The sequence below is a fragment of the Bos indicus x Bos taurus genome, chromosome 11, assembly GCF_003369695.1.
Source record: "Bos indicus x Bos taurus breed Angus x Brahman F1 hybrid chromosome 11, Bos_hybrid_MaternalHap_v2.0, whole genome shotgun sequence".
Classification (NCBI taxonomy): domain Eukaryota; kingdom Metazoa; phylum Chordata; class Mammalia; order Artiodactyla; family Bovidae; genus Bos; species Bos indicus x Bos taurus.
Genome location: NC_040086.1, coordinates 10,621,239 through 10,647,958, shown reverse-complemented (window position 1 = coordinate 10,647,958; position 26,720 = coordinate 10,621,239). Strand labels below are relative to the sequence as shown.

Here is a 26,720-nt window from a genome sequence, read left to right as displayed (position 1 = left end):
TAAGGGTGGAATTCACTTGAGAAAGATCATCTCTGATAGGGGAGATTGAGCTCCAAGTGCTCAATTGTTTTGGATGTTTTGGTTTTTAATAGATGTGGGTTTCGTAGGGAACTGAAATTAATAATGTATGTTTGATTCACTCGGCTGGGTCATTAGTCTGGGCTTTGGTTCCTGCCTTGGAGGAACCCCGTCTTCTACTTAGAGAAACAGAATTACAGTGGCAGTGATGGAGTCTTATCCACGTCGCCAGGCCAAGCACAAGCATTGCCGGGCCAATCCAGCTTATAGGTGTGAGGTCCTGAAAGGCTGCACACAGGATGCGTATCTAAGCAGAATCCTGAAGACTGAGTAGTAGCTGGTCAGAGGAGGAGAGGAGGTTCCCCAGGAAGTGGGAAAGCACATGCGAAGGCACATTTGCAGCAGACCACACGGCCTGATTAAAGTTGCAAGGCGTTTGGTCCAGCGGGAGCTCTGGGTGTCTGAAGAGAAGCTAAGGCAGAACCGTCTATGCAGAGGCCAGGTTTTTATATGTCTTACAGGCCATGCTGGCCTTCCCTGGTGGCTCAGACAGTAAAGAATCTGCCCGCAATACAGGAGACCTGGGTTCGATCCCTGGATCAGAAAGATCCCCTGGAAAAGAAAGTGGCAACCCACTCCAACCTATTGCCTGGAGAATTCCATGGATAGAGAAGCTTGGTGGCCTGCAGTCCATGGGGTCATAGAGAGTCAGGCATGACTCAGAGACTTTCATCGTCACCACCACCGTCATACACCATGCTAAAGGGTTTGAATTTTGTCATGAAGGGAGTAGGGACCTGTCAGAGGATTTTAGGCAGGGTTATTTTGTGTGGTGTGGCTGCTGCAGTATGAATAATGGATTGAAGAGGGCAAGGCCAGAGTTTGAGAGGCAAGAAATGAGAGCCTGGTCTTGAGTGGGAAATGGGAATAGAAGGACAGATGGGGAAGGCATGTTCAACATGTTAGAAGGCATGTTCAACATGTTAGAAGGCATGTTTAACAGCACTTGGCGGCCACTTGAGGTTTGGCAGAGGAGGAAGTTGTGACTGAGTGGATAGTGCTGTTGTGCCCTGAGATTGGGATATGGGAGGAAGCTCAGTTTGGTCGGGAAGATCGTGAGTTCATTTAGCAAATGTCAGTACTTCGAGGTGCTTGTGGGACATTCAAGTGGAAATGTCTGGAGGGCTCTTAGTCTGGAATTTAGGAAGGTGTGGGCTAGATGTTGGTGTAAATGGGAAGAGGGAACTTAAATGTTGTGGTACTGGGTTAATTTCATCTCCAGAATATTTCTCATAGCAGTCACTACTTTCCACCTCCTCTGCTGTTGCCTTGGTTGAAGCTCCTGTTGTGTTCCAACCTAGCTGGTGGAGTGTCTTTTAAAAATGAGGTGGTAACTTGTTATTTTCCTGCTTAAAACTCTTCCTCAGTGGTTTCCCATTGCCCTTCTTCGCATGGTACAAGGCCCCGTGTGGCCTGGCCCGCCCTGCCTGCTGCCCTCTCCACGCTCACTTTTTGCCGTCCTTCTCCCTCTTTTGACCACACTGTCGCTGCAGTGCCTTCTTCACGGCCACAGATTCTCTTCTTTCCCCTTGTGCACTGTTTTTCTCTTTTCCTGACCTTTCCCCCCATCCTTGGCCTGGCTGCTCTCTCTCCCCTTACCCCACCCTTGACCTGACCAGTCCTCGTCTTTCAGGTCTCACCTCAGGTCACATTTTTCAGAGGAACCTTCCTTGATCTTTCGAGCTACATTAGAGTCAGCATGCATTTTTCTTTCCTAGCACTATCACAGTTTGTTGTTAGTTACTCATGTGTTTGCTTGGTGTCTGTCTCTCACACAAGCTCTGTGAGGGCAGAATCCGTACAAAAAATCTGTGTTTTGTTTACCGTGGTACCACCAGTGCCAGACGGTTCTGAGCACGTAATAGCACTCCCTGAGTATTGGTTAGATTTGTTGAATGCATGAGGGTCATTGTCTTCATTTTCTATAGAAAAACTTGCAATTTTATACTGTCACAGAATAACTGACTGTGATTCAAGGTTTATAACATATGTAGTTGATTTCGTCTACTTTTGAGAGTATTCCATTTTTAACTGTTATTAAATACTCTATTCCTCTGGGAGGTTGGGGCAATAAAATTACAAATCCAATCTTAGGGGTATTTTTCCTCCCTGTTACCTGCATTCATCATGGTGACTCTGGTTGGCATGGCATGACCTGTCATCTGTCTGACAGTGATGTGGCTGCTGAGTTGGGTGTTTGTGGAAGAGTTGAGTAGCAGCCTTCTCCTGTAACCTGATTTGGGAAGTGTCCCAATACATGCTGTTTGCATTGCAGCTGTGGGAAAATCCACCTTTGTGAAGTTACTCACGAAAACTTACCCAGAGTGGCACGTAGCTACAGAACCTGTAGCAACATGGCAGAATGTCCTGGCTGCTGGCTCCCAAAAAGTAAGTTTTCAGTTGTGGTGGGTAGTTGGCAGGCTTGGGTTCATAAACTAGTTGCAGTAATCTAATTTGCTCCAAGTAGGTGAAGTAGTCCATTTTGTGTCTCCTTTTTAAAATACCTTTATTTCAGAAAGCAGACTGTGTACATCAGGGAGGGATGACTTGTTTGAATGTGTTAAGTTTTGATTTTTGTAGTTTTGACATTTCTGTTTAAGTGATTGCCTCTGTTCTTTCCAGTTTCCCAAAGCATGGCCAGCCATCCTGTCATTGAAGATTAATTTTGTCATTCCTACCCTTAAGTATTTTATTGAAATTGACCATCAGGAATAGTAGTTAATTACAGTGATTTTAGCTTAGTTTTGAAGTCTTAGAAATTGAAAGGAATCTTAGAGAAGATCTTGTCACATTTTAAGTCAATGCAGAAATCATAGCTAACGTTTATAAAGTGCATACTATGTGCCAGGCACTGTCCTGTCCCAAACACTGTACATTTCACAGATGCCTTGTGGCTGAAGCCCTCCCGTCAGTATGTTGCTGTGGGAGAGGCCACGGGCTTGGTTTCTCACTAGCCACATCAGTGTGAGTAGGGAACAACCAACTGGACGTGACCCTCAGAAGCAACTGAGGGAGTGGCAGCATCTCCGCAGACTCCTGTAGTTCCAGGAGCAGTCACGAGTACCTCATTCTTGCTTTTAACAGCCTATTGTTAGAAAGTTCTTGTATGAGCCACTTTGCATACCTGTGACTCTGATTCATTGGTTCAAGTTCTGACTCTTAAGACTTTTAACTTTTCCACATGGCAACTCTTCATTCATTTCTAAGGCAATGATTTCTTGATTTTTTGCCCCGTTGAGTCTTCTCTTTGAAATCAAATACCATTTTCCTCCAGACTGTTTCTCATGCAGAAGTAACTTTGTGTAGGAGATGCACTCCTGTCTGTTGGTTTTCCACCTAGATTTTAGTAAGAGTAGCACTCAGAGCTGAACAGGACATCTTAGATATCGTCTACATGGTACAGAATACCATAGAACTGGTTCTCTGTGCCCTTTGCTTGTGCTTCCAACTTAGGATCGTGTTACCTTTTTTGGCAGACACTTATACTTACTGAGGATATTTGTTTTTTTTAAACTGTCTCCATCTATGTATGTACCTGTGTGTGTGTATATGTGAGATTAACTTTTCTATTTAGTAAATAAATTATCTTTTTCTGAGTATGCCACAGGGCACCTGCTTTGGGGATTTAAAAATATAACCACAGATTTGGTACTGTTTCCTTCAAGAAGGAAATAGTATTAATTCTTTTATTCTTAATTCTCCCCTGGAGTGTGATCTGGACTTGGTGACTTGCTTCTAATGAGTACAGTGTAGCAGGATTAATAGTGTGTGACTTTCTGTGGTAGGTGGTAAAAGACACCGTATCTTCCGTCCTGCTCTCTCTCGATCACTTTTGGCTCTGGGGCTGCCAGCTGCCCTGTGATGCAGCGTACCTGTCTGTGAAGGGGTCCACGCAGCAAGGAACTGGTCCTGCCAGGAGCCGTGTGACTGAGTCTTCTTGGAAGCAAATCCTTGAATCCCCAGTCAAGTCTTCAGATGACTGTAGCCTCAGCCAATATCCTGACTGAAATCTCATGGAAAACCCTGAGGCAGAACCACCTGGCTAAGCTGTGTCCCGAATTCCTTTCCCGTAGAAGTGGATTTAATGAATGTCTTTTTTTGTTTAAGCCACTAAATTTTGGCACAACTTAGATAATTACTACTCTGATAATCCCATTGTCTGGAAATAAAACAGTTAACATTTTTGTCCTTTTAAATTTTTTTAAAAGGACAAAATGTATATATTAACACACATATAAATGTATAAAACATACACACATTTCATCTTTTAAAAAATGTATTTATGGCTGTGCTGGGTCTTCATGGCTGCGCAGGCTTTTTCTCTAGTTGCGGCACGCAGGGACTGCTCTCATTGCGCTGCTCGGGCTTCTCACTGGTGGCTTCTCTGGTTGCGGAGCATGGGCTCTAGGTGACCAGGCCTCATTGGTTGCAGTGTGCGTGCTAAGTAGTAGCTGGCGCATGGGCTTACTGCTCCAAGGCATGTGAGATCTTGCCGGACCAGGGATCCAACCAGTGTCCCCTGCCCTGGCAAGTGGATTCTTTACACTGAGCCACCAGGGATGCCCACGTTTCCTCTTTTAAAGTAAAAATTGTGACTGTCACTTGCACGTCCCTTGATACCCAAGGCCTTCTTCCTTTCCGTTAATGTCGTTTTAACGGTTGCTGTATGATGTTACACTGTATAATGTGGTGTACTATCATTTAGTCATCCAGCCTTATTTTGAATGTTTACTTTTCTAATTTCTGCTTATTATAAACTGTCACAATGATGAATATTTTTGTAGCATATCTTTTTTTCTTTTTAATGGCTTAATTTTGAGGGTAATCTAGAAGTGGTATTTGGATGTCCCCAAATTACATGTTTTGTTGAGACTTTTGTTACATTTTGTAAAATCTTCCTTCAGAAAAGTTTTACTATTTTTCTCATATTTTCAGCAACACAGGGTATTATTTTTTTATCCTTTCTGACTTGAGAGTGAAGAAAATGAATGGTATGTTATTTTATTTTACATTTATTTGATTATTAATTTGTAAGGCCTCCTCAGACAACCATTTTGCTTTTTTGCATTTCTTTTTCTTGGGGATGGTCTTGATTCCTGTCTCCTGTACAATGTCATGAACCTCCGTCTATAGTTCATCAGGCACTGTGTCTATCAGATCTAGTCCCTTAAATCTAATTCTCACTTCTATTGTATGTCATAAGGGATTTGATTTAGGTCATACCTGAATGGTCTAGTGCTTTTCTCCACTTTCTTCGATTTCAGTCTGAATTTGGCAATAAGATGTTCATGATCTGAGCCACAGTCAGCTTCTGGTCTTGTTTATGCTGACTGTATAGAGCTTCTCCATCTTTGGCTGCAAAGAATATAATCAATCTGATTTCGGTGTTGACCATCTGGTGATGTCCATGTGTAGAGTCTTCTCTTGTGTTGTTGGAAGAGGGTGTTTGCTATGACCAGTGCATTTTCTTGGCAAAACTCTATTAGCCTTTGCCCTGCTTCAATCTGTATTCCAAGGCCAAATTTGCCTGTTACTCCAGGTGTTTCTTGACTTCCTACTTTTGCATTCTAGCCCCCTATGATGAAATGACATCTTTTTTGGGTGTTAGTTCTAGAAGGTCTTGTAGGTCTTCATAGAACCATTCAATTTCAGCTTCTTCAGCATTACTGGTTGGGCCATAGACTTGGGTTACTGTAATATTAAATGGATTGCCTTGGAAATGAACAGAGATCATTCTGTCGTTTTTGAGATTGCATACAAGTACTGCATTTCGGACTCTTTTGTTGACCATGATGGCTACTCTATTTCTTCTAAGGGATTCCTGCCCGCAGTAGTAGATATAATGGTCATCTGAGTTAAATCCACCCATTCCAGTCCATCTTAGTTCGCTGATTCCTAGAATGTTGATATTCACTCTTGGCATCTCCTGTTTGACCACTTCCAATTTGCCTTGATTCATGGACCTGACAGTCCAGGTTCCTATGCAATTTTGCTCTTTACAGCATCAGACCTTGCTTCTATCACCAGTCCCATCTACAACTGGGTGGTGTTTTTGCTTTGGCTGCATCCCTTCATCAGAAAACTAAGATCATGGCATCCGGTCCCATCACTTCATGGCAGATAGATGGAGAAACAGTGGAAACAGTGCTGACTTTATTTTTCTGGGCTCCAAATTCACTGCAGATGGTGATTGCAGCAATGAAATTAAAAAATGCTTACTCCTTGGAAGGAAATTTATGACCAGCCTAGACAGCATATTCAAAAGCAGAGACATTACTTTGCCAACAAAGGTCTGTCTAGTCAAGGCTATGGTTTTTCCAGTGGTCATGTATGGATGTGAGAGTTGGACTATAAAGAAAGCTGAGTGCCAAAGAATTGATGCTTTTGAACTGTGGTGTTGGAGAAGACTGTTGAGAGTCCCTTGGACTGCAAGGAGGTCCAGCCTGTCCATCCTAAAGGAGATCAGTCATGGGTGTTCATTGGAAGGACTGATGCTGAAGCTGAAACTCCAATACTTTGGCCACCTGATGTGAAGAGCTAACTCATTGGAAAAGACCCTGATGCTGGGAAAGATGGAAGGCGGGAGAAGGGGATGACAGAGGATGAGATGGTTGGATGGCATCACTGACTTGATGGACATGGGTTTGGGTAGACTCCGGGAGTTGGTGATGGACAGGGAGGCCTGGTGTGCTGTGGTTCATGGGGTCGCAAAGAGTTGTACATGACTGAGTGACGGAACTGAACTGACTCCTTGAAAAGAAAGTTATGACCATCCTAGATAGCATATTAAAAAGCAGAGACATCACTTTGTCAACAAAGGTCCGTCTAGTCAAGGCTATGGTTTTTCCAGTGGTCATGTATGGATGTGAGAGTTGGACTGTGAAGAAAGCTGAGCACTGAAGAATTGATGCTTTCGAACTGTGGTGTTGGAGAAGACTCTTGAGAGTCCCTTGGACTGCAAGGAGATCCAACCAGTCTATCCTAAAGGAGATCAGTCCTTGGTGTTCATTGGAAGGACTGATGCTAAAGCTGAAACTCCAATACTTTGGCCACCTGATGCGAAGAGCTGACTCATTGGAAAAGACCCTGATGCTGGGAAAGATGGGAAGGCGGGAGAAGGGGATGACAGAGGATGAGATGGTTGGATGGCATCACTGACTTGATGGACATGGGTTTGGGTAGACTCCCGGAGTTGGCGATGGACAGGGAGGCCTGGCGTGCTGTGGTTCACGGGGTTGCAAAGAGTCGTACATGACTGAGCGACTGAACTGAACTGAACTGATTACCAATTAATTGAACAACTTTTTAATCTTTATTGGCTATGTTTTAGTATTCTTTATGAACTGCTTGTTCAAACCTCTTGCCACTTTTTCCTCCTATTGAGATCTTCAGGTTTTTGTACTGGCTTCATAAGAACTCATTGTATTGTTAAATATCTTAACTCTTTGTCATATACTGTCGATTCTTTCCCCAGTGTTGTCATTTTTTCTTTGCCTTTCTGTATGGGATATTTCGCAATGTAATACTTGAAAGTTTTTATGTGGTCAGAGCTACATTTTCTTCGTAGTTACTGCCTTTGATGTGAAAGTCTAAAAAAACCTGTTACAAGCCCAAGGTGATAAAAACATGCACTTGTTTTTCTTTCTTTTGCTTTTAAGGTTTTACCCTTTATGTGACTTTGAAAGTTACAGGAGTCTTAATTTTCCCCCAATTGTTATCTGCATTTCCAGTAATAGTCATGTTGAGTGGTTATATATTTTGTGGTTATTGTGACTGGGAACTGTTTTTCCATCATCTTTTTCAAACTGGTTATTGCTGTTTTAAAGAAAAGCAGTTGATTGTTGTATATGTCTTGTGTGACTTAATTCTCTCTCTTCTCTCTTTTTTTTTTTTTTTTTGCTTTATTTGCTTGAGGTTTTAGAAAATAATAGTTTTCTCTAAATCCTAATCACTTGTAAGGGCTTTCCAATATCCAAACCTCATTTCTGGTTTCTTTTGTTAGATAGAAGTTCCAGAATAATATTAAATAGTAGCAGTGATGGTAGTCACCCTTATCTTTTCTGTCTTTAGTGAAACTACCTCTAATGTATCATCATTAAGTTCTGTGCTTGTCATTCATTTCAATAGACTGTGTGGAGGAGGTACCCTTCTATTACTAAGATATTAACTGTTTTTATCAGTATCAGATGTTAAGTTTTCATCAAAAGCCTTTTTTAGCATCTAGTGAGATAACCATGGGATTTTTCTTTCCTTTGCTTTTTTCTCTTAGTGTTAGTCATAGATTTGATAATGATGTCATCCTCACATTCCTAGAATGAACCCTTTTGATCATGGTGTACTGTTGCATTAATTTGCTAATATGTTGTTTGGACTTTTGCATGTGTATTTATAAATTTAATTGGTATTACTATTTGGGTATACAGTTTTTGACAGGTTTTACCATCAGGGTTATGAAAATGAATTGAGCTTTGTATCATTTTTAGCATAGAAATTGTCTATTCCTTGAAGGTATGATAGAAATTAGTTTCAAAATTACATGGACTTGATGTTGTTTGAGGGGAATATTGGACAACTCTTTCTTCCTCAATTATTATTCAGGGTTTTTAGTCACTTTTGATAATTTTTTTCCAAAGAATTGCCTTTTATTAAGATTTTCAAATTTAATAATGTAAAATTTGTACATGTCTTTTATGCTTTAAATTCTGTATTGAGAGTTATTTTATTGTTTGTCTCATGTTGCTTATCTGTGTGAATATTTTGAAAGGAAAAGACTTGGTAGATGATTATTTATTCTTTTTTAAAAGGTGCAATTAATAGATTGTAATTTTTAATTCTGTTGGGGCTTGCATTCTAGTTCATTACTTTTTGCTTTTAAATTTATTTCTCAGAATTTTTGTATTTTGAAAAGTCTTTAATAAAGTTAATGATTAATTTGTGTATTTTCCCCTTTTTTCTGCCTTAATAATACTGTTGGCCAAAAAGGTTCACTAGGTTTTCTCCCACCTGTTTTTGGCCAACCCGATAAAAGCATTTGCAATGGGAAAGTTTCTTCGTAGAATAACTTATGGCCCTATCTTCTAGATTTTGACATATGAGACTGTAACTGAAATTTCTAAAAAATATGTAATTGTAGTTTTAACTTATTTTTTGCCTAAGAATTATTTTTAGTGTTTTACATATTCTGAGTAGATTTTGTATGTTTATTATTTTGTTAATCTAGTTTTATTTTGTTAAGATCAGTGTGGCTGATACAGTTTCTCATTGGGGAAACTTACTGAGGTTTTCTTCATGGCCTGTGTATGGTCAGTTTTCATAAGTTTGCCATGGACTTTTAAGAAGAGTATGTATTTCCGTAAATTCTGTGTAGTTTGATGTCACATATTTTATCCATTCTAAGATGCCATTGATTATGAGACTATCAATTTAGTGACACTCCTAAGGAATAATTAAAATGTCTGTTCTGTTTAGTAAGCATTGTACTATGTATCCCAGTTTCCGATATGTGAAAAAAATGGTTTAGAGTCTAATCCTCCAAGTTCTCTACAGGTTTTTTTTTTAATTAAATGCTAAGAGAAGTGTACTAAAGTTTTGTGCTTTTATTATGTTTTGCCCATTTCTCCTTGTATTTTAAAAAATATTTATTTACTTATTTTTTATTTTTACATAAAATAAATGGGTCTTTGTGGCTGTACACTGGCCTCCTCTAGCTGCGGCGAGCAGCGGGGAGGCCCCTGTCTCGCTCCAGTGCGTGGTCTTCCTCTTGTGGGGGCTTCGCTTGTGTCAAGCACAGGCTCTGGCACGCGGGCCTCAGTAGTTTCAGTGCACAGGCTCAGCAGCTGTGGCTCTGCAGCTCTGGAGCACAGGCTTAGTTGCTCTGAGGCATGCAGGGTCATCCTGGACCAGGGATTGAATCCATGTTTCCTGCATTGACAGGCAGATTCTTCACCACTGGATCACCAGGGAAGTCCCTAATGCTTTTTTTCTTAATACAGCTTTGCCACATCTGCTTTCTTTTTATTTGCACCTACTTGATGGATTTTTCTGCCCCTTTGTTTTCAACTAATATCTGTCATCTTGGTTTGGTGTTTCACTTATGAACAGGAGTTTTAGCTTTTACACATTTTGAGGGTCTGCTTCCCATTCCTGGGAATTTTTCTCTTTGATCATGATTATATTTAACTTCTTCCTGCCACCTTATTTTTGTGCTTTCATCTCCTTTTTTTTTTCTTTTTTCTGTATTTAAATATTTCTTTCATCTTTCTCCGCTTCATTCCTGTGGTAATTTTTACTATTTTTACTCTGCTAGTGGAAACATTTAAACTAAAAATATACATGTTAAATATATATATATATGTTTAAGATTCACAGATACAGAAAACAAACTTGTGGTTACCAAAGAGGAGAGGGAAGGGGGAGGAACAAATCAGGAATGTAGGATTAACAGATACAAACTACTACATACTAAATAGACAAAGCAACAAGAATATACAGCACAGGGAATTATAGCCATTTATGTTGTAATAAGCTATAGTGGAGTATAATCTGCAAAAATACGGAATCACTGTGTTGTACACCTGAAACTAATATAATATTGTACATCAACTATACTTCAATAAAAAATATATATATATTCAGGTTTAAACCTATTTATAGATACTAATGGCATCTCCATGAAAGAAAAAAATAAATTTTACTACTTTTTTATTACTTTCTTCTCTAGGCTCTACCACCCAAGCATAGAAATCTGTAATTTTATAGTTCTGGAATGTTTGTACATAGTGAAATTTCTCTGTCTCTTTCTCTCTTTTTTTCTGGCCAGGCTGGACAGCTTGTGAGATCTTAGTTTCCTAATCAGGGATTGAACTTGGACCCCAGCAGTAAAATCACCAAGTCCTAACCACTGGATCGCCAGGGAATTCCTGGAAATTTCTCTTTTAACTATAGAAATTGGCAGTAAACTTCTTAACCACATTAATAATAATTTATACTTAACTCTCTTCTGCTGGTCATTCACTGAACACTGTTTTCTTATTGCCACTTCCCATTTCTTGATTCTTTGATTCATTTTTCAATTGGTTGAAGTTTATTTTAGAGGAATTTTTTTTTTAGAATGTAGGTGGTATTAATATAGTCTCTGAGCGATTGCTTGTCTTAAAATGTCTTTAATTTCTGTTGTGTTGTTGCTCAGTTGCTTAGTCGTGTCTGACTCTTTGTGACCCCACAGACTGCAGCACACCAGGCCTCCCTGTCCTTCACCATACCTTGGAGCCTGCTCAGACTCATGTCCATTGAGTTGGTGATGCCGTCCAACCATCTCATCCTCTGTCAGCTCCTTCTCCTCCTGCTTTCTGTCTTTCCCAGCATCAGGGTCTTTTTCCATGAGTTGGCTCTTTGCACCAGGTGGCCAAAGTATTGGAGCTTCAGCTTCAGCATCAGTCCTTCCAGTGAATATTCAGGACTGATTTCCTTTAGGATGGACTAGTTGGATCTTCTTACAGACCAAGGGACTCTCAAGAGTCTTCTCCAACACCACAGTTCAAAAGCATCAATTCTTTGGTGCTCAGCCTTCTTTATAGTCCAACTTTCACATCCACACATGAATACTGGAAAAACCATAGCTTTGACTATAGGGACCTTTGTTGGCAGAATAATGTCTCTGCCTTTTAATATACTATCTAGGTTTCTGCTATAGGGAAGTGTTATGTGGTTCTGATCTTTTTTTAAATGTAAGAAATTAATATTTCCCCCCTCCTTAGGTTTTTGTTTCGTTTTTATGAATTGAGATCTTGCTAGGATAGGTCTGGGTGTGTGTGTGTATGTGAGATAGAGAGAGAGAAAGAGAGAATATGAAAGCCACATATGTAAATCCATATTAAATCCTTTCTGGTACTCAGCAAATTTCTCTGGTGGAAAGTCTCACGTCTTCAGAGATATTCTTTAATTTTTTTCTTTGGTTTTGGCTTCTTTTTCACCTGAACTAAAACCATAGTAAAAGTACCATGGTTTTAAAAGTTTATTTTTGTTCTAAAATACCTAGAGATATGTCATGTTTCTATTAGACAGTGATTCTCAGTGACTGAAATTTGTTGAGAGGGAGACACAGACCTTATGAGTAGTGGTCTTCCTCCATTCATCTCTTTTTTTGGGGGGGTAGTGGCATTTCACCTCTCTGTATTGGGCTCATCACTTGAGAAAGAAAATTGTTCACTTTGGGTAGGTAGTTTTATCTAAAATATGGGTACTGCAAAGTTGCACATTGTTTTAGCTCTTGTTTGAAAAGTTATTTGATACAAAATTGTATTAACTGCTGTGGGGTTGGAGAAGGTGACATTACATCTTGATGTATCTTTCCAGAAGAAAGAAAAAACAAAAAATACCCTCCCACTGTGTAACAGTGTATATTGGATCTCCTAAACTGTTTCTGTTTGTTTCTTAACTTTCTGCTTTTTTCTGTTAGTTTAGGAAAAATTTCTTGAGTTGATACTCTGTATGTGCTGTGTGCTGTGCTTAGTCACTCAGTCCTGTCCTACTCTGCTCAGTCGTGTCTGACTCTTTGCGACCCCATGGACTGTAGCCTGCTAGGCTCCTCTGTCCATGAATTCTCTGTCCTCTGTCCATGAATTCTCCTCTGTCCATGAATTCTCCAGGCAAGAACACTGGAGTGGGTTGCCATGCTCTCCTCCATCGGATCTTCCCAACCCGGTAATCGAACCCAGGTCTCCCACTTTGGAGGCAGATTCTGTACTAGTCTGAGCCAGGAGGAAAGCAGTGTTCTGTTTGATACTCACTAATTAGGTTTAGTGCAGTTTACAGTCTGCTGGTTACTGTCTTCATTGGGAGTTTCGTTTTGGCAATTGCATTTTTTCCCTCTAAGAATGTTCTTTTCATATTGTTCCATTTGGAGCCTGGGTTCATTTCTTTTACTGGGGGGCATGCCATGCAGTCTGTGGGACCTTAGTTCCCCAACCAGGGATCGGAGCCTTGCCCCTGTAGTGGAAGTGCGGGGTCTTAACCTCCAGGGAAGTCTCTGGCTCCTTTTTTTGATAACCTGTTCTTATCAGTGTGGCAGTCTCTTGAATCTTATTGAGCTTTTTCCATTTTCTCCTTTCTCTGGCAATAGCTCTGTCTCCTGAGAGGCTGCTTGTCCTGAGCACATTGATGAGTTCACTCCTTTTGAATGGCTGAGTATTTTTATTTCCACTGCTTGTCCCCTTTTTTGTTTTTATGTCTAAAGGGATATGTGCTTCATGTTCTGTAGTTGAGATAGGTTCTTTAGAAATAGTGTAGGCCTCTGTACAGTCAACCTGGTGCCTCTGCCAGCGCAGTGCCCCACTCCAGTCAGCTGGCTTCCCTGCCATCTCAGAACTGTGCCACGCACCATGGGCTCCCTACAGTCTCCAGTGACCCTGCCAGAGACCCCAGTACATCCAAATTTGTCCTCCTGCTTCAGCCTCCAGCTCTCAGCCAGGGGCCGTTTGTGAGGCTGGTGTGTGTTTGTGGGTTGGGACTGGAAGGAGGGAAGTTGTTTTGTGACCTGCTGTGCTCTACCTGCATTGCTCCTGATGAAACCTTCCAAAGGGTAAGACCCTTCTTTGGAATCCAGGGTTGATATTCTGTGAAACCGGACCACTTGTGGTTGTCTAACCTCCCCTTCCCCACCCCCCACCCCCACCAAGACTTTTGTCTCTATGTGAAATTCTTTCTTCTTAATCTCTATTTCCATCTATGGAGATTCCATGTAGCATTTACTTACTTCCCAGCTTAATGCCACTCTTTTCCAGAAACTTCCCAGATTCTCTCCACCATATGTGAGCACCCCTTTGTTGTATGTTCTGCTTTCTAGTCTAGTTTTCCATATTTTTGTCACCCCCTTTCTGTTTGCATTATGAGCTCCTTAAATTTAGGAACCATGTCTTGCTCGCTTTTATATGGAGAAGTATTAAAATGAAGAAGTTAGTGGAAGCCAGGTTTGAGTCCCCATTCAACACTTAACCATGAAACCTTAGGCAAGTTCCGTCACCTTTCTGAGTGGATGTTCTCCTCAAGGAAATGGGCATAACAGGGGTACCTACCTCATGGTGCTGTTGTGAAGATCAAATGAGACAGTATAGCACAGTGAACATTGAGATAAATCTTAATTTTGTTTTCTGTACCCCTTACAGCACCTAGCTCACGTAGCACCTCATCCACACAGGCCTTCAGTTAATGGTGACTGAACACAGATAAGAGTGCTTTGCGCAAAACTCACTTTAGCACTGAGTCAGTGGCAGAGCCCAGGAAAGAATCTAGGGTTCCTGAGTATCTTACACACGTTCCCGCCTGCACATGCTGAGTAAGTGGGTCTTCACGTGCCTTTCGTAAAGTGTCTAGAATCCAGGAGGAGGGATTTGTGTGTTTTTGTTTGTTCGTGTGTTTGTTTGTTTAACAACGTGTAGCTCTGCCATAAGAGAGACAGAACTCTTTATTTTGTGGGTTGGATTTTATAGTCAGTTACTTTCTTGTCTAGGTTAGTTTTAGAAAGAACCACAAATGGAAGCCCCAGAGAGAGGCAACATAGTGTTGCGGTAGAGGTAGTATGGTTGCAAGTAGAGTTTTAGGTGGCTGTGATTGTTAACTCCTCCTCCGGCACGCTCTGCAAACACATCTATCGGTGCATGTGCTAATTGTACGGTGGTTCTGCCTCTGCTGTTCTAGGTGTGTTGAGGCATGTCATCTCCCTCTATCAGAGTCTCACCTAATAAAGTAGGAAAGTCTCTCCCTTGGTTGTGTAGCTTTGACTGCACCAACGGTGAGGGATGCAGTATCTTTTTAGTGGGAGGAAACCTCTGTAATTGCTTCTCCCAGTGATTACAAGGTATGAGGTAGAAGGGTGGTGAACACTGTCAAGTAAATGCGTCCTAGGAAATTCTCCTCTTTTGTAATTTGCCTTTAGGCCGGCGCTGCCACCAGCCTTGGAAACTTGCTGGATATGATGTACCAGGAGCCAGCACGATGGTCCTATACCTTCCAGACATTTTCTTTCCTGAGCCGCCTGAAAGTACAGTTGGAGCCCTTCCCTGAGAAACTCTTAGCGGTTGGGAGGGCAGTACAGATCTTTGAGAGGTCTGTGTACAGCGACAGGTAAGGTCCCGAGCCTCTGCCGGCCACAGGCGCTGTGCTCAGCGCCACAGGTTTTCTTTTCTTGGTCAGACCCTGAACTGCTCTTGTCATTGAATGTTATCCTTGAAAAAATTGTCTTCTTTTTAACGACAACACTATAGAGATTTGTTCAGACTTACAATTTCAGTTACCACACATGTCAAGAAAGGAAACTGTGTTTTTCATAAACTAAATACATCTAATTTCTCACATTGGCACTGATTGCCTTGTCGTCTTTTCTGTCACAGAAGCAGGCTGGTGGCTACCTAGTAAAACCGTTACATGCACAAAGGCTCGGAAGAGACACTTAAGTAGCAGCGTATGTTTCAGCAAACCAGATGAATCAGTGGCTGGCTATCGCCTTGAAGAAAAAAGCAGATGGAATTAAAATCTGTGTTCCTAAAATGATAGGAGAAATACATTTATCCTTGTTTTATTCTTCAAGAAAGGATTTCTGAGTAGAAGCACATCTGAAAAATTGACTTCTGTCTTGGATGTAACCATTTTTGACTCTCTCGTGTGAGAGGACTTATTATTGGCCAGAGTCTATAAGAGATATTCAGTCTCTCATAGGTCCAGGGAAGGGCATTATCCTATCTACCGATGGAGTGAGATGAGTCACTTTTCACGAAGGCTAGCAGCTAGCTTGGGAATTCAGCCCCTTGATTCTAAAGGAGCTAGTCCGTCTATACTCCGGAATTCCTGGTTCTGCCACAAGACCAGGCTGAGTCTTGTGTTTCAGCCATTTGGCAATGAAGTGAGGGTGCCTCGATCTGGACATCACTGAGGGTTTTTTATCCGAAGGAACCTGTGTCAGTGTGAGATGGTGGCTCAAAGCATGTTGAGCTCTGAAGCCCCTTTGAATTATCAGAATGGAAAAATTCACTTTTATTGTCCATTCACGTCTTTTTTAAAATTTTTATTTATGTATTTTTGGCTGTGCTGGGTCTTCATTCTGCCCAGGCTCTCTCTAGTTGCAGAGAGTGGGGGCTACTCTTCACTGTGGTGCTCAGGGAGCAGTGGCTTCTTTGGCTGGGGAGCACGGGCTTTAGGGCATGCAGGCTTCAGTAGCTGCAGCTCCCCAGCTCCAGAGCACAGGCTCAAGAGTTGTGGCGTATGGGCTTAGTTCCTGTGGAGCACGTGGGGTCTTCCTGGATCAGGGATTGAACCCATGTCTCTTGCAGGCAGATTCTTTACTGCTGAGCCACCAGAGAAGCCCTGTCCATTCGCTTCTCAAGATGCTAGATTGGTTACCTGTTTACTTCCAAATTACAAAAACTAGCGCTACTTCTTAGTCTTCCCATAAAGCCGCCTGGAGGGGGAAAAATAAGGGTATATTTGTAAATGTATTGTGATTTTTTTTTTTAAGCATTACTTAAAAACCATTCAAGAAATGTAATACAAACCCTATAGGCTAGGCACTCCTTCTCTGTGGACCCCAAGAGAGAGCCTGTTCTTTATAAAAGCTAAATATGTGAATTGTAAATGGTTGAGCTATAGACTTTTGTTGTTTTTTCAACTGTTGGATACACTACTATTTATTTTCCTCTGCCTTCTCTCAAGCCTAGCCTCTTGAATTAGGAAGATGAATTACATATTGCTACCTTCCTGGAAACAGACTGGCCATTGGTCTTTTGATTTTCAGCCCTTTAGTGAGGTAGACATGTGAGAGACCCCTTAAAAATACAAATACTTTGTTTAGAAAGTACACGGACTTGAGAAGATCTGTTTAGAAGATCTCCAGACTTCTCTGGCGGTCCAGTGGTTGAGACTCTGTGTTTCTACTGTAGGGGGCATGGGTTTGATTCTTGATCAGGGGACTAAGATCCCTCATGTGGCGTGCCATGGTATAAAGGGAGACAGCTGATTGCACTATAGGCAGCTACAGCATCCCAGATGTTTTCTTCAGAGGGGACATTTTTGAGACAGAAAGGGTAACTGATTACACACTCTAACCCTGATGGTAATTTAGAGCCTCTCCACTCCTTTAAACATTTATTCATTTGGCTCAGCAAATGAACAGATTTGTTGAATGCCACCTGTGTTCAGGCACTGGGTCAGACCTGGGGCTGCAGCAGTAAGCAGGGCGGACCCAGTGCCTGCCCTCATGGTGACCTTAGTCTGGCAGGGACTGCACACCTGCCCAGGTGTGTTATATGTATTCCAAAGGAGGAACATCGCTTGTTTGGGAGGGTAGATGACAAGGAGGGGGAAATCTAAATCTTTTCTGTTTGAGTTGAAAGAAAACAATAGCATGTGGTTTTAGAGCAGGGACCCTGATGCCTTGGTGCTTAAGCTGGCCCTTTCCTGCAGTCCCTTCATTCAGGCTGCAGTGGCTCTCCCCACCCGCCTCAGCATTTAGCACCACCATGGCCTTTATGTCCTCTCACCCCTTCACTACCAGCTTTGGAGAAATAAAGAAGTGCTCATCCTCAGAAAAAGGCCAGGGCCTTTTATAAGACTAATTAACAGGTATTTACTTGCTCTTTATAAGATCTTCATTTCCATGTTACTTATGAAGAAGCTGAAAACATTTTTCAGATACTGAATTAGAAATTCACCTCTTTTCTTTGTTGCCTTCAGCTAGGCTATAGGTAAGCCATTTCAGAGCTCCCAAATTAGTGCCTTCATAGCCTAACAGTGAAGTAGTTACAGTGACAGCTAAGATGTCTTTAATAGTATGTGTCAGTCACTGTTGGAAGCACCTTGTAAGTATTACAGTTCTCACAACTCTACGAATTAGGTTCAACTGTTATCTATGTACAGAGGAAGAAGCAGCCTGAGAGTTTGATGACTTGCCCCTGGTGACACAGCTAGTGAATTTTGAAGCCAGGTCAGACTCAGGAGTGTGACGCTCCAACCCCTTCTCTTATGCAGCACTCACAGCCTTGTGGTGTATACCTCCCTGAGCCATTCATAGACAAGGCTTCCGAATTTCATTTTTCCAGAAGTAGCCAGTTGCTGAGTATTGCCTTAGAAACTGGAATTCACTGCTTAAGATGTAAACTGTGTTTTGTATCAAGATGCCTGAGGTTGGAAAGCAGAATTGCCCCTCCTGAAACAATGGTTTCTAGTTAGCTCCGACTTCCTATTTATCCGATGCTCCTTTAGTTACGGAAGTAAGCAAGGGGCAAAATGAGATTGATTTTTAGATTTAGCCTTCTCATATCTGGATTAGAAGCTCAGAAGCAGAGGAGGCTTGCTTTGGAGGAGAGTTTGTTTTCTTGGAGGTACTGCAGTTAGTAGGAAATGCGTTTCCTGCTCCATAGGGGACATGACTTAAGTACAGTTCCTGCTCTACTTCTCGGCTAGACCAAAGGATGGCTCTGCAGCCTCAGAACCCTTGAGTCCTTAAAGTAAGTCGTGGGTGCTTTATACTAGGTTGTTTTTTGTTTGGGGGCTTCCTTACAGTAATAGTAAGGAAATCTTAAAAGTCTGAGTCTACATGCACCATTTGCACATGTTTTGACTGGTTTCCAGGAGGGAAAATTGTTAGCAACCAATGGTACTGTCTTTCAGTGGCCTTTTTCTTCCAGTGGATTAATCCACTCAGAGATTTTGGCCTCTAAAGTCTAAATGCTATTCTCAGTATTGAGCAAAAAGTGTAGGTGAAGAATTCAGACTTCTTAAAAATCAGTAAGGAACCAAAAAGGTTAAGTGGTTTGGACAGACGTGGAAGAAGTTGTTATTAATGTTTTTTGCTTCTTTCTTTTGCCTTTCATTCCATTTCCCATTCTCTTCCCCTCACCCATCCCACCTACATTTCCAACCAGGTATATCTTTGCAAAGACTCTTTTTGAAAATGGTTCCCTCAGTGACATTGAATGGCATATCTATCAGGACTGGCATTATTTTCTCCTGCAGGAGTTTGCCAGCCGGCTCAGATTGCATGGCTTCATCTACCTTCAGGCTGCTCCCCAGGTAAGACAGAATTTAAAGCCTTAAACATTAGGGCCATATGAAACTTAAGAGGTGCTGTTCTCTGAGCCCCTGATTTTCCAGTTGGAGAAAGTTGGTTGTGGGTATTACCTGGAGCATGGAGAGCAGTGGGTGAGCACCCTCCCATTCTAGCACAAGGACCCAGTTCCCTTAGGCTTTCTGCAGCAGGGGGCTAAAGGGTCCCTCTTGATGTAGTGCCCACCTAGAGAAGATTGGGCTTTATCACTGGGATCCACAGTTTCAACCCTCTGACCAGCTAACCTGTAGCCAGTTGCCTCAGCTTTTCCTTCCCTCTAACTGGGTCATCAGAGTCCATTGTGGTCTCTATGGTTTCCTGACTATCATGTCAGGAGGACGAAGAGGCTTTCCTCACCTCATCCTGGTACTCTCCTAATTCATTGTCTGCTTTTTTGAACCTGAAGGATGCCACTGGTAAGGCACGATGGACTGTGGGAGTTGCCTCCCATGACCTCCGACCTGGACCATGGGGGCAGCCCAGCACACAGTAGGGTGGTGATGTGGAGTCTCTGGAGATGGCAGGGGTCCTTGGCTCTGCCAACCGTGGGCAGGCCCTGGAAATCTTTCCCCTGGATGGGTCCTTGTCTGTCCAATCCAGTGTCGCAGACACGTGATCCCTAAGGGCTCCTCTGGAGTGGGAGTCAAGCTGGGGGGCATTTTTGAGGGATGTGTTGCTCTCACCTTTTTAGACAGATACCTGACATACGGTCAAATGCCAGGTATAACGCATAGTCTTAGGAGGGAAAGTTTTCTTGAGGCTAGAGGCCAGGCTTTTAGGTATATGACCAAGTCTTGTGGAAGGAAGAAGCCTGAGAGCAGACTGGCCAGGGTCAGAAAATGGGTGGGAGCGCCCCCATGACACAGACTCGCAGGAACCAGAGGGGAGAGGACCGGATGGAAGGGCCTGACCTCAGCAAGGGTGGCAGCAGGCAAGGAAGGGCCTTGGGTGTGAAGGGGACCAGGGATCGGGGCTCTTTATGTCAGGAGCTTCTGAAGATTGTGAGGAAATAAAGAGAGTCCACGGAAGTAAATAGAGTCTCAGGTTTAAGTGAAACTCAACTGGAGATGCAGTGAAGCCAGAGGGCTGAGAACCTTCTGTGAAAAGCACAGCTGAAGGTGGCAGCCTCGCGCATTTATGACTTCTTGCAGTAGTTGTCATTTCCTGGGAGCAGGAATAGAAGAGACCAGTTCTGAAGGTGACTGTCCGGTAGGGGCAGGGATTGGTGTCAGTGTTTAGGGGAGAAGGAGACCCCTGCCAAAAGGATGGTTTGAGGTAGCCGAATGTAGGGTTCAGGGTGAGAGGAAAGTCCTGGCCCCCAGGAAGGCTCATGGCCAGAGCCAAGGATGGATTAAGAGCATTGTGGACTTGAATTGAGTGAAGATTGTGGTTGGGTTTGAAGAGGTGATGGTTTCCAGTAGGAGTTCATGGGATGGAGAGTTGAAGGCAGCAGCAGGTTGGGCTGAGCATTAAGAGAATTGAAAGCACTGCCACCTAACCTTTGCCTGGTTCCTGACCTAGCCTGCTGGGCCACTGGGACCCAGCAGGAGAGGAAGGAAGTCTTCCTCACGTCTTTGTGTACTTGGAATGACTGTGAGATGGGACAATGATGGTAACAATGGTGGTGGTGGCTGTAATTGTTACGGTGTGGCTGGTAACATCTTTTTGGAGAGACGAATTGAGGTATTTCAGCTGGGGTGGAATAGGGGTTGAAGGATTAAGGATTACTGCAACTTGATGGTAGAAAAAAATTACTTACTCATTTTGGAATTGAATGGGGATTTTGGTGCTGTTTTGATGGCACCAGAACTGAGAATGTTGATATCCTTCCCCTGAAGTCACTCCTAACCTCTGCTGTGAGACCCAGAGGGACTGTGAGAGAGCAGAACAGAAGTGAAACATCTTTATGTAGAAAGCGGTGCAGAGTCCCGGCAGATGTTGGCTTAGAGCTCATGTGATGGGCTTGAGTAGGGCATTTTGCTCCTTCCTACCTACTCTTCACTAACCTGTAAAAAGCAAGCGAGCCAACAGTAAAAAAAGAAATCAGAAGAGAAACGGCTGGGCCTCAGTGCCCCAAAGAATCAGCAAGAGAGAGTGCAGCTGGCCAGTGTACCTCCAAGAGCCAGGCCGTGTCTGCAGCCCGGACAGCGTGTGCTGCGAAGACCTGGGACAAGGGGCACCTGGGTGTGGGGCTTAGGAAGTGCAGTGGTCAGACCCACTAGCAGTCCCTGTCCAGTTGCTGCCTCTGACTGCAGGCAGTCCAAACAGCAGCTCTTCCAGGAGGGTCGGGTGGAGTGAAGCAGGCAGCTGCCGTCCCAGCCATGCTCTTTCCTGTTCACGTTCAGTGCGTCCTCCCCATGAGGACTGAGGTAAAGAGGAACCAGACTAAAGCACTGTTTGCACAAGGTTGTTTTTTGTTGTTTTTTTTTTAAAAAGAACTTGTAACCATATCAGTACAGCAAGAAGTACACCAAATGTTCAAAATAGAAGTTTACCTAGGCTTCTGGGAGGGAAGAAAAGTTTGCTCTCTTAAGTAAATTAATAGTGCAAAGGGAAATGTTAGCCTATTTTAACAGGAGAGACTTTAGCATCAGTGTTTGCCTGCCAGCAATGAATGAATAATTATAGCTTTTATAAAAAGAATTGCTCTACCCTAGTGTATAATTGAAAACATAACGTCACATTCGGAAAATACGCATTTTCATTAATTCTGATAATATTTTTCTCTCAGGAAAATTAGGTAGCTTTGCTATGTTTAGAAATCCTGAAGCTACCTTGCTGGCAGGAATGAGAATTGGTCAGCCTCTAAGGAGGCAGTCTGGCAGTGTATACTGGCAGGATACATAGTTTTGCCCTATTAATCATGCTTCTTGGAATTTACTACATAAATATGCTCCCACATAGGCAAAATGGCTCATGTGCAGGGCAGCATTGTTTATAATAGCAAATTATTATAAACAACGCAAGTAGTCATCAGTAGAGGCCAGTTAAGTATATTATGCTCCATTGATGCACTGAAAAACTCTGAAGCCATGAAAAAGAACTGGAAGGTACTACACTGACATATAACAATCTTCAAAACATATTCTTAAGAAAAATAAGAACCAAATGCGTAATAGGAGATCTTTTATATGTTTTTTTAAGTGGAGGTAAGACTATATGTGTAAAGTCTTTCTGCAAGTAGACAATAGCCACTAATATCTGTCATCAGTGGGGTAGAGCACTGGGTCGTGGTTAGTCAGGGCTGTAAAGCTGTGTGATGGGGAGGCAAGGGAACGGCGGAGAGGTCTTAAAGCAGTCAGCAGTGAGGAAAAGATGTAGGGACAGAATGACAGAAAGAAAAAGAGAAGGTTCAGAGGGAAGGAAAGTAGAGATGGAAAAAGATAAAAGTAGGAGCAGACGGTCAACAGGGATAGACGGGGTCAGAAATGAAAACATTCAGTGAGTATGTGCGATAAATATGTATTGACCACCTGCCCTGCCAGGCCCTGTGCTCAGCCCTGGACCAGACAGATTCTGGCCTGCTTTCAGAGTGGTGTTGAGTAAGCTGGTGCCAGCGATGAAGGGGGAGCCCCTGCCGCTTCCAGGAAGCGCCTCTGACTGCCCCAGCCCAGTTGCTGCCTTCCTTATCTGACTTCTGTACTTAAGATCCAAACCTCACAGTAGAGCACCTGATTTGCTGTTTTGCATATGTTCTTTTACTTGTTATCTAATTAGATTATAGACTCCCTAGGACAAGGACTTCATCTAACTTTAGAACAGTTCTTGATTCAAGGGAAAGAGATGAGAAGGGATAAGTGCTAAAAGTATTAGCATGTTAGACTGTTAACCTGTGTTAATCAACTTGAAAAGTTGGGCAGAAGATCATAAATGAAATTTGTTTATATGATTTTCTTTCCATAGAGAAAAGATGATACAAGAGGGAAACAGCACAGATTGCATCTTTGGGAATATTATACATTTTTTTGGGAATAAAAGTTTACATTTGGGAATAAAACTAAACTATTTGAAAGAGAGAAGTCCTAAATCAGTGAGTTAATCTACGTGTTTTTCTCAGGACAGATGACACTGAATAATGAAGTGTTTGCCATGCATAGAAAGAAAGGAAGGCAATTCAGGCAAAGCAGACATTCAGAGCAAAAGTTTTGAGATGCGAAAGAGCTTGGTCTGTACTGCAGACAGGAGGTGACATCCGGCTTCAGGGGAGGAAGGAGCTAAGGATGTCAAGAGTGGAGAGTTAGGAGGGGTGGCCAGACTCTGGGAATGGCCCTGTGTGACCAGTAAAGGAGAAGGTGACATTCCTTGAGTCATTGTGCTTCAGATTTCTAATCAGATGAAGACAGACTGGAATTACGCACGCTCTGGAAGGACTGAGGGACAGAGTGAATCTCAAGCCTCACTTTTTTATTTTTTGAACTTTGACGTATGCAGAATTTGCATTCTGCCCCAGAGTGAATGTGTGATATGACATGACTTCAAGTTACGTACCGTTTTGTAAATATGATGTTACTCATACTTCCTTGCACCTGTGACTGAAGGCGATAAGCACCCTGCAAGGAGAGTCATACCGTTGGAGTCAGCCCTCCGAATCCAGACGCGGAACCCCTGATGTGGAGAGCCCACTGCCATTTCACACACATAAGGGGCTCCAGCAACCTTGGAATTTCGTACCCACAGAGGGTCCTGGAACCAAACGCCCCTGCAACCCCCTCTGCACGTGCTGAGGGACAGCTGTATATTGCAATAGTCTGGAAGGGTGGACTGAGCAGGAAAAGTAGGAGAAAAGACAGCATTTGCCAGGAACTGATGGGCTCCCTTCCCTGAGTCTTCACAGTGACCCACGGGGTTGATGAGAGGAAATGGAAGCCCACAAAGCTTACCCCCCTGGTGCCTGGCTAAGATGGGAATTTAACCCTGGACTTTCTAACCTTAAGGCCTGTGCTGTTTCCATACACTTCACTGCCTCCAGGAGGCAGAGAGTCAGAAGGCTCTTGCTCCATAGTCCAGGTGAGAAATGCTGGGGACCTGACCAGGGCAGGGGTGAGAGAGAGGCAAGGAGAGAACCAGCTGGAGAGAGATGAAAGAGAATTCAGTGACTTCCTGGATGTGGCAGGGAGGAGGAAAAAAGTAATAATTCCAGGTTCCTAGGGTAGATGATGGTTGCCATTAACCTGTGATTCACTAAGAAGACAAGGCAGCAGAAGGAATGTCACAACACTAGCGCCCAGGATAGACACAGCAAGGAGGCCTGAGAGCCCCCCAGCTTCTGTAACAGCCGAGATAACCCAGGAGCTCAGCAGAGCCTGGGGATTGTCTTTCAGGTTTGTTTAAAGAGACTACAGCGGAGGGCCCGGCAAGAGGAGAAAGAAGTTGAGTTGGCCTATCTGGAGCAGCTTCATGGTCAACACGAAGCCTGGCTTGTCCACAAGACAACCCCGTAAGTGGAGAAGAGAGCGGCAGTGGACAGGGGCCTGCCTTCCTGCAGCCAGGCATTAAAATACAGGAAGCTGAACACGCAGCCCCTTAAGCAGGTTCAGAATGTCCTGGAAGTGGTTGGGATTGTTAAGCGTTATCCCCAGCAGAAATTTAATACTGGATATAATCTATATATTTCAAGAAACTTTTTTATTAGATTGTTTCCCAGCTTTTTTATTTTTCGATATGCCCTTAGACTGAACTTGGTGATTGATGATGATAAAGTCGTTGGCTCAGGGTAAAGGGCTGAAACATTGTCAGTGTGTACTAAGTTAATATTCCTGGTTTCAGCCTTTCCTCCCTTCAGGCTTGGTGTGCTGTCCATTTAAATTGTTTGGGGCTCCGACCTTCAGTATCAGTCTTCAGACTAAAGAGAAATTTCAATCTCGTCTTTCCAGCCAACTTTATTGAGTTCCTTTTTTAAACTGTTTACATAAAATTTCCCTAAGAAGCCCTGTGACCTTAGAGCTATTATGAATTATTAAGACTGGTGAGTATGTGAAGCTTACCATCTTTTTTCTGTTCCCTAAATATTCGTGCTTCTTACAGGCTCCACTCTGAGGCTCTGCTGAACATTCCAGTGCTTGTGTTGGATGTCAATGATGATTTTTCGGAAGAAGTAACCATACAAGAAGAGCTCATGAGGAGGGTGGGGAAGACCTTAACTCCTGCTTTTCTTTTTTTACACTCTTATCACTTCAAAACTTCACTATGGGTCCTATGCATTGCGCCTCAAATTGCATTTCACACTCCAAAGCCTGTAGGGCCTTGGATAAGTTATTAAGATAATCTCTATTCTCTAAAGTATTTGGGGCTAATAATTGTTAAATATTTGCCTTGTAAGATGTGCTTTCCAGCTAACTTCCTCGTCTGAGGTATTCTAGAACTAGGGAAATGAGACTTCTGGATTCTCTCCAGCTCTGCTACTTGATACCCTGGGCAGGTCTCATTTCCTTTCCATACCTGTGTTCTCTTCCTCACAAAAAACTCGAAGGCTTGGCTACACATGCATTATGGATGGACTGTTGTATAGTCTCCTGAAAATGTGAAATTTAACTTTTTGTTTTTCTCTTTCCCACAGGTAAACACCTTTGTAAAGAATCTATAACCAGTACTGGGATGTTCTAGCTGGGATCTGGGCTCTCTGACTTTCTAAAGCCAGAAAATACCAAGCCACCCACCTTTCTGTCCTCTGCTCCCACCTGCTTTTACCCCTAGAGTGCTCTGACACTCAGGGGTTAAGCTTCTGTTATCTGTAGACCTAGCCCTAGTCTTCTTTTGTATCTCAAGGACTTCTTAAATAAAGTCTGTGCTTTTGTGGATTTTGTTAATCCATTTGTTCATTTATTTCAGCTTGTATCTACTGCTCTGAGCTCCCTCTAGACTAGCCATTTTCACTTGAAAAAAGTCCTGGCTTGCTTTTAAATCCTTCACCTGTCAGACTTCCCTGTATGTTCATTGGCTCCTTGTGACATGATAGGGCAGGAATTGCTTCAGAACCCTGACCAAGCTCTGCCTTAGGAATGAAGAAGGGGAATAAAATGACTCAGGAGTGGGTGGATGTGAAGTGAGCCCTCAGAGCCAGGAAATGGAGCTCAAACTCCAGGAAGCTTCTCTGTCTCTCCCCATCCAGCACTCTTGGTGTGGGCGATGGGGTCGGTACTTAGACCTTTGTCCCAAAGCTGAAGAACCTGGATGAAAGAAAAGGAGGGAAGGAGGGAGAGAATAAATCACAAGCTTAAAAGTTCAGCATATGACATTTAGGGCTTGGTCATCATGGCACTCTGGCCTCCTCCAAACACCTACCAAGTAAGTTTCAGGTTAACTTCATGGAGTGAATTTGTCTATGCTAGAAAGAAAATTTTTTGTGTGTGCTGCAGTTCAAGCTTCAAGGATAGTTTATTGTAAAGAGAGAAAAATACATGACTCTATAGAATTGAAGTGCTTCATTGAAAGAAGCCTACAGATCCACGATTCATCAGGATTGGAATTCCTGCACTGAGCCCTTAACAGCTGCACAGGCCCACAAGAAAATGAATGAGCTTGGGACCCAGAGTGTCCCAGAAGACAGAAA

At 42.8% G+C, this 26,720-nt stretch overlaps 1 protein-coding gene across 2 annotated transcripts in view; it reads left to right on the top strand.

Annotated features, from left to right (window-relative positions):
- DGUOK (deoxyguanosine kinase) overlaps nt 1-25,977 on the top strand; it is a 34,339-nt gene extending 8,362 nt beyond the window's left edge. Inside the window, exons 2-7 of one of the 2 annotated variants that reach the window (XM_027554861.1) lie at nt 2,354-2,466; nt 15,011-15,198; nt 18,990-19,137; nt 24,493-24,608; nt 25,196-25,295; nt 25,728-25,977. In XM_027554861.1, coding sequence (XP_027410662.1) covers nt 2,354-2,466; nt 15,011-15,198; nt 18,990-19,137; nt 24,493-24,608; nt 25,196-25,295; nt 25,728-25,754 — 692 coding nt within the window. In that variant the 3' untranslated portion in view covers nt 25,755-25,977. The remainder of the gene's footprint in view (nt 1-2,353; nt 2,467-15,010; nt 15,199-18,989; nt 19,138-24,492; nt 24,609-25,195; nt 25,296-25,727) is intronic. The other variant, XM_027554862.1, reaches the window with a different exon arrangement.
- Nucleotides 25,978-26,720: the final 743 nt, after the last annotated feature.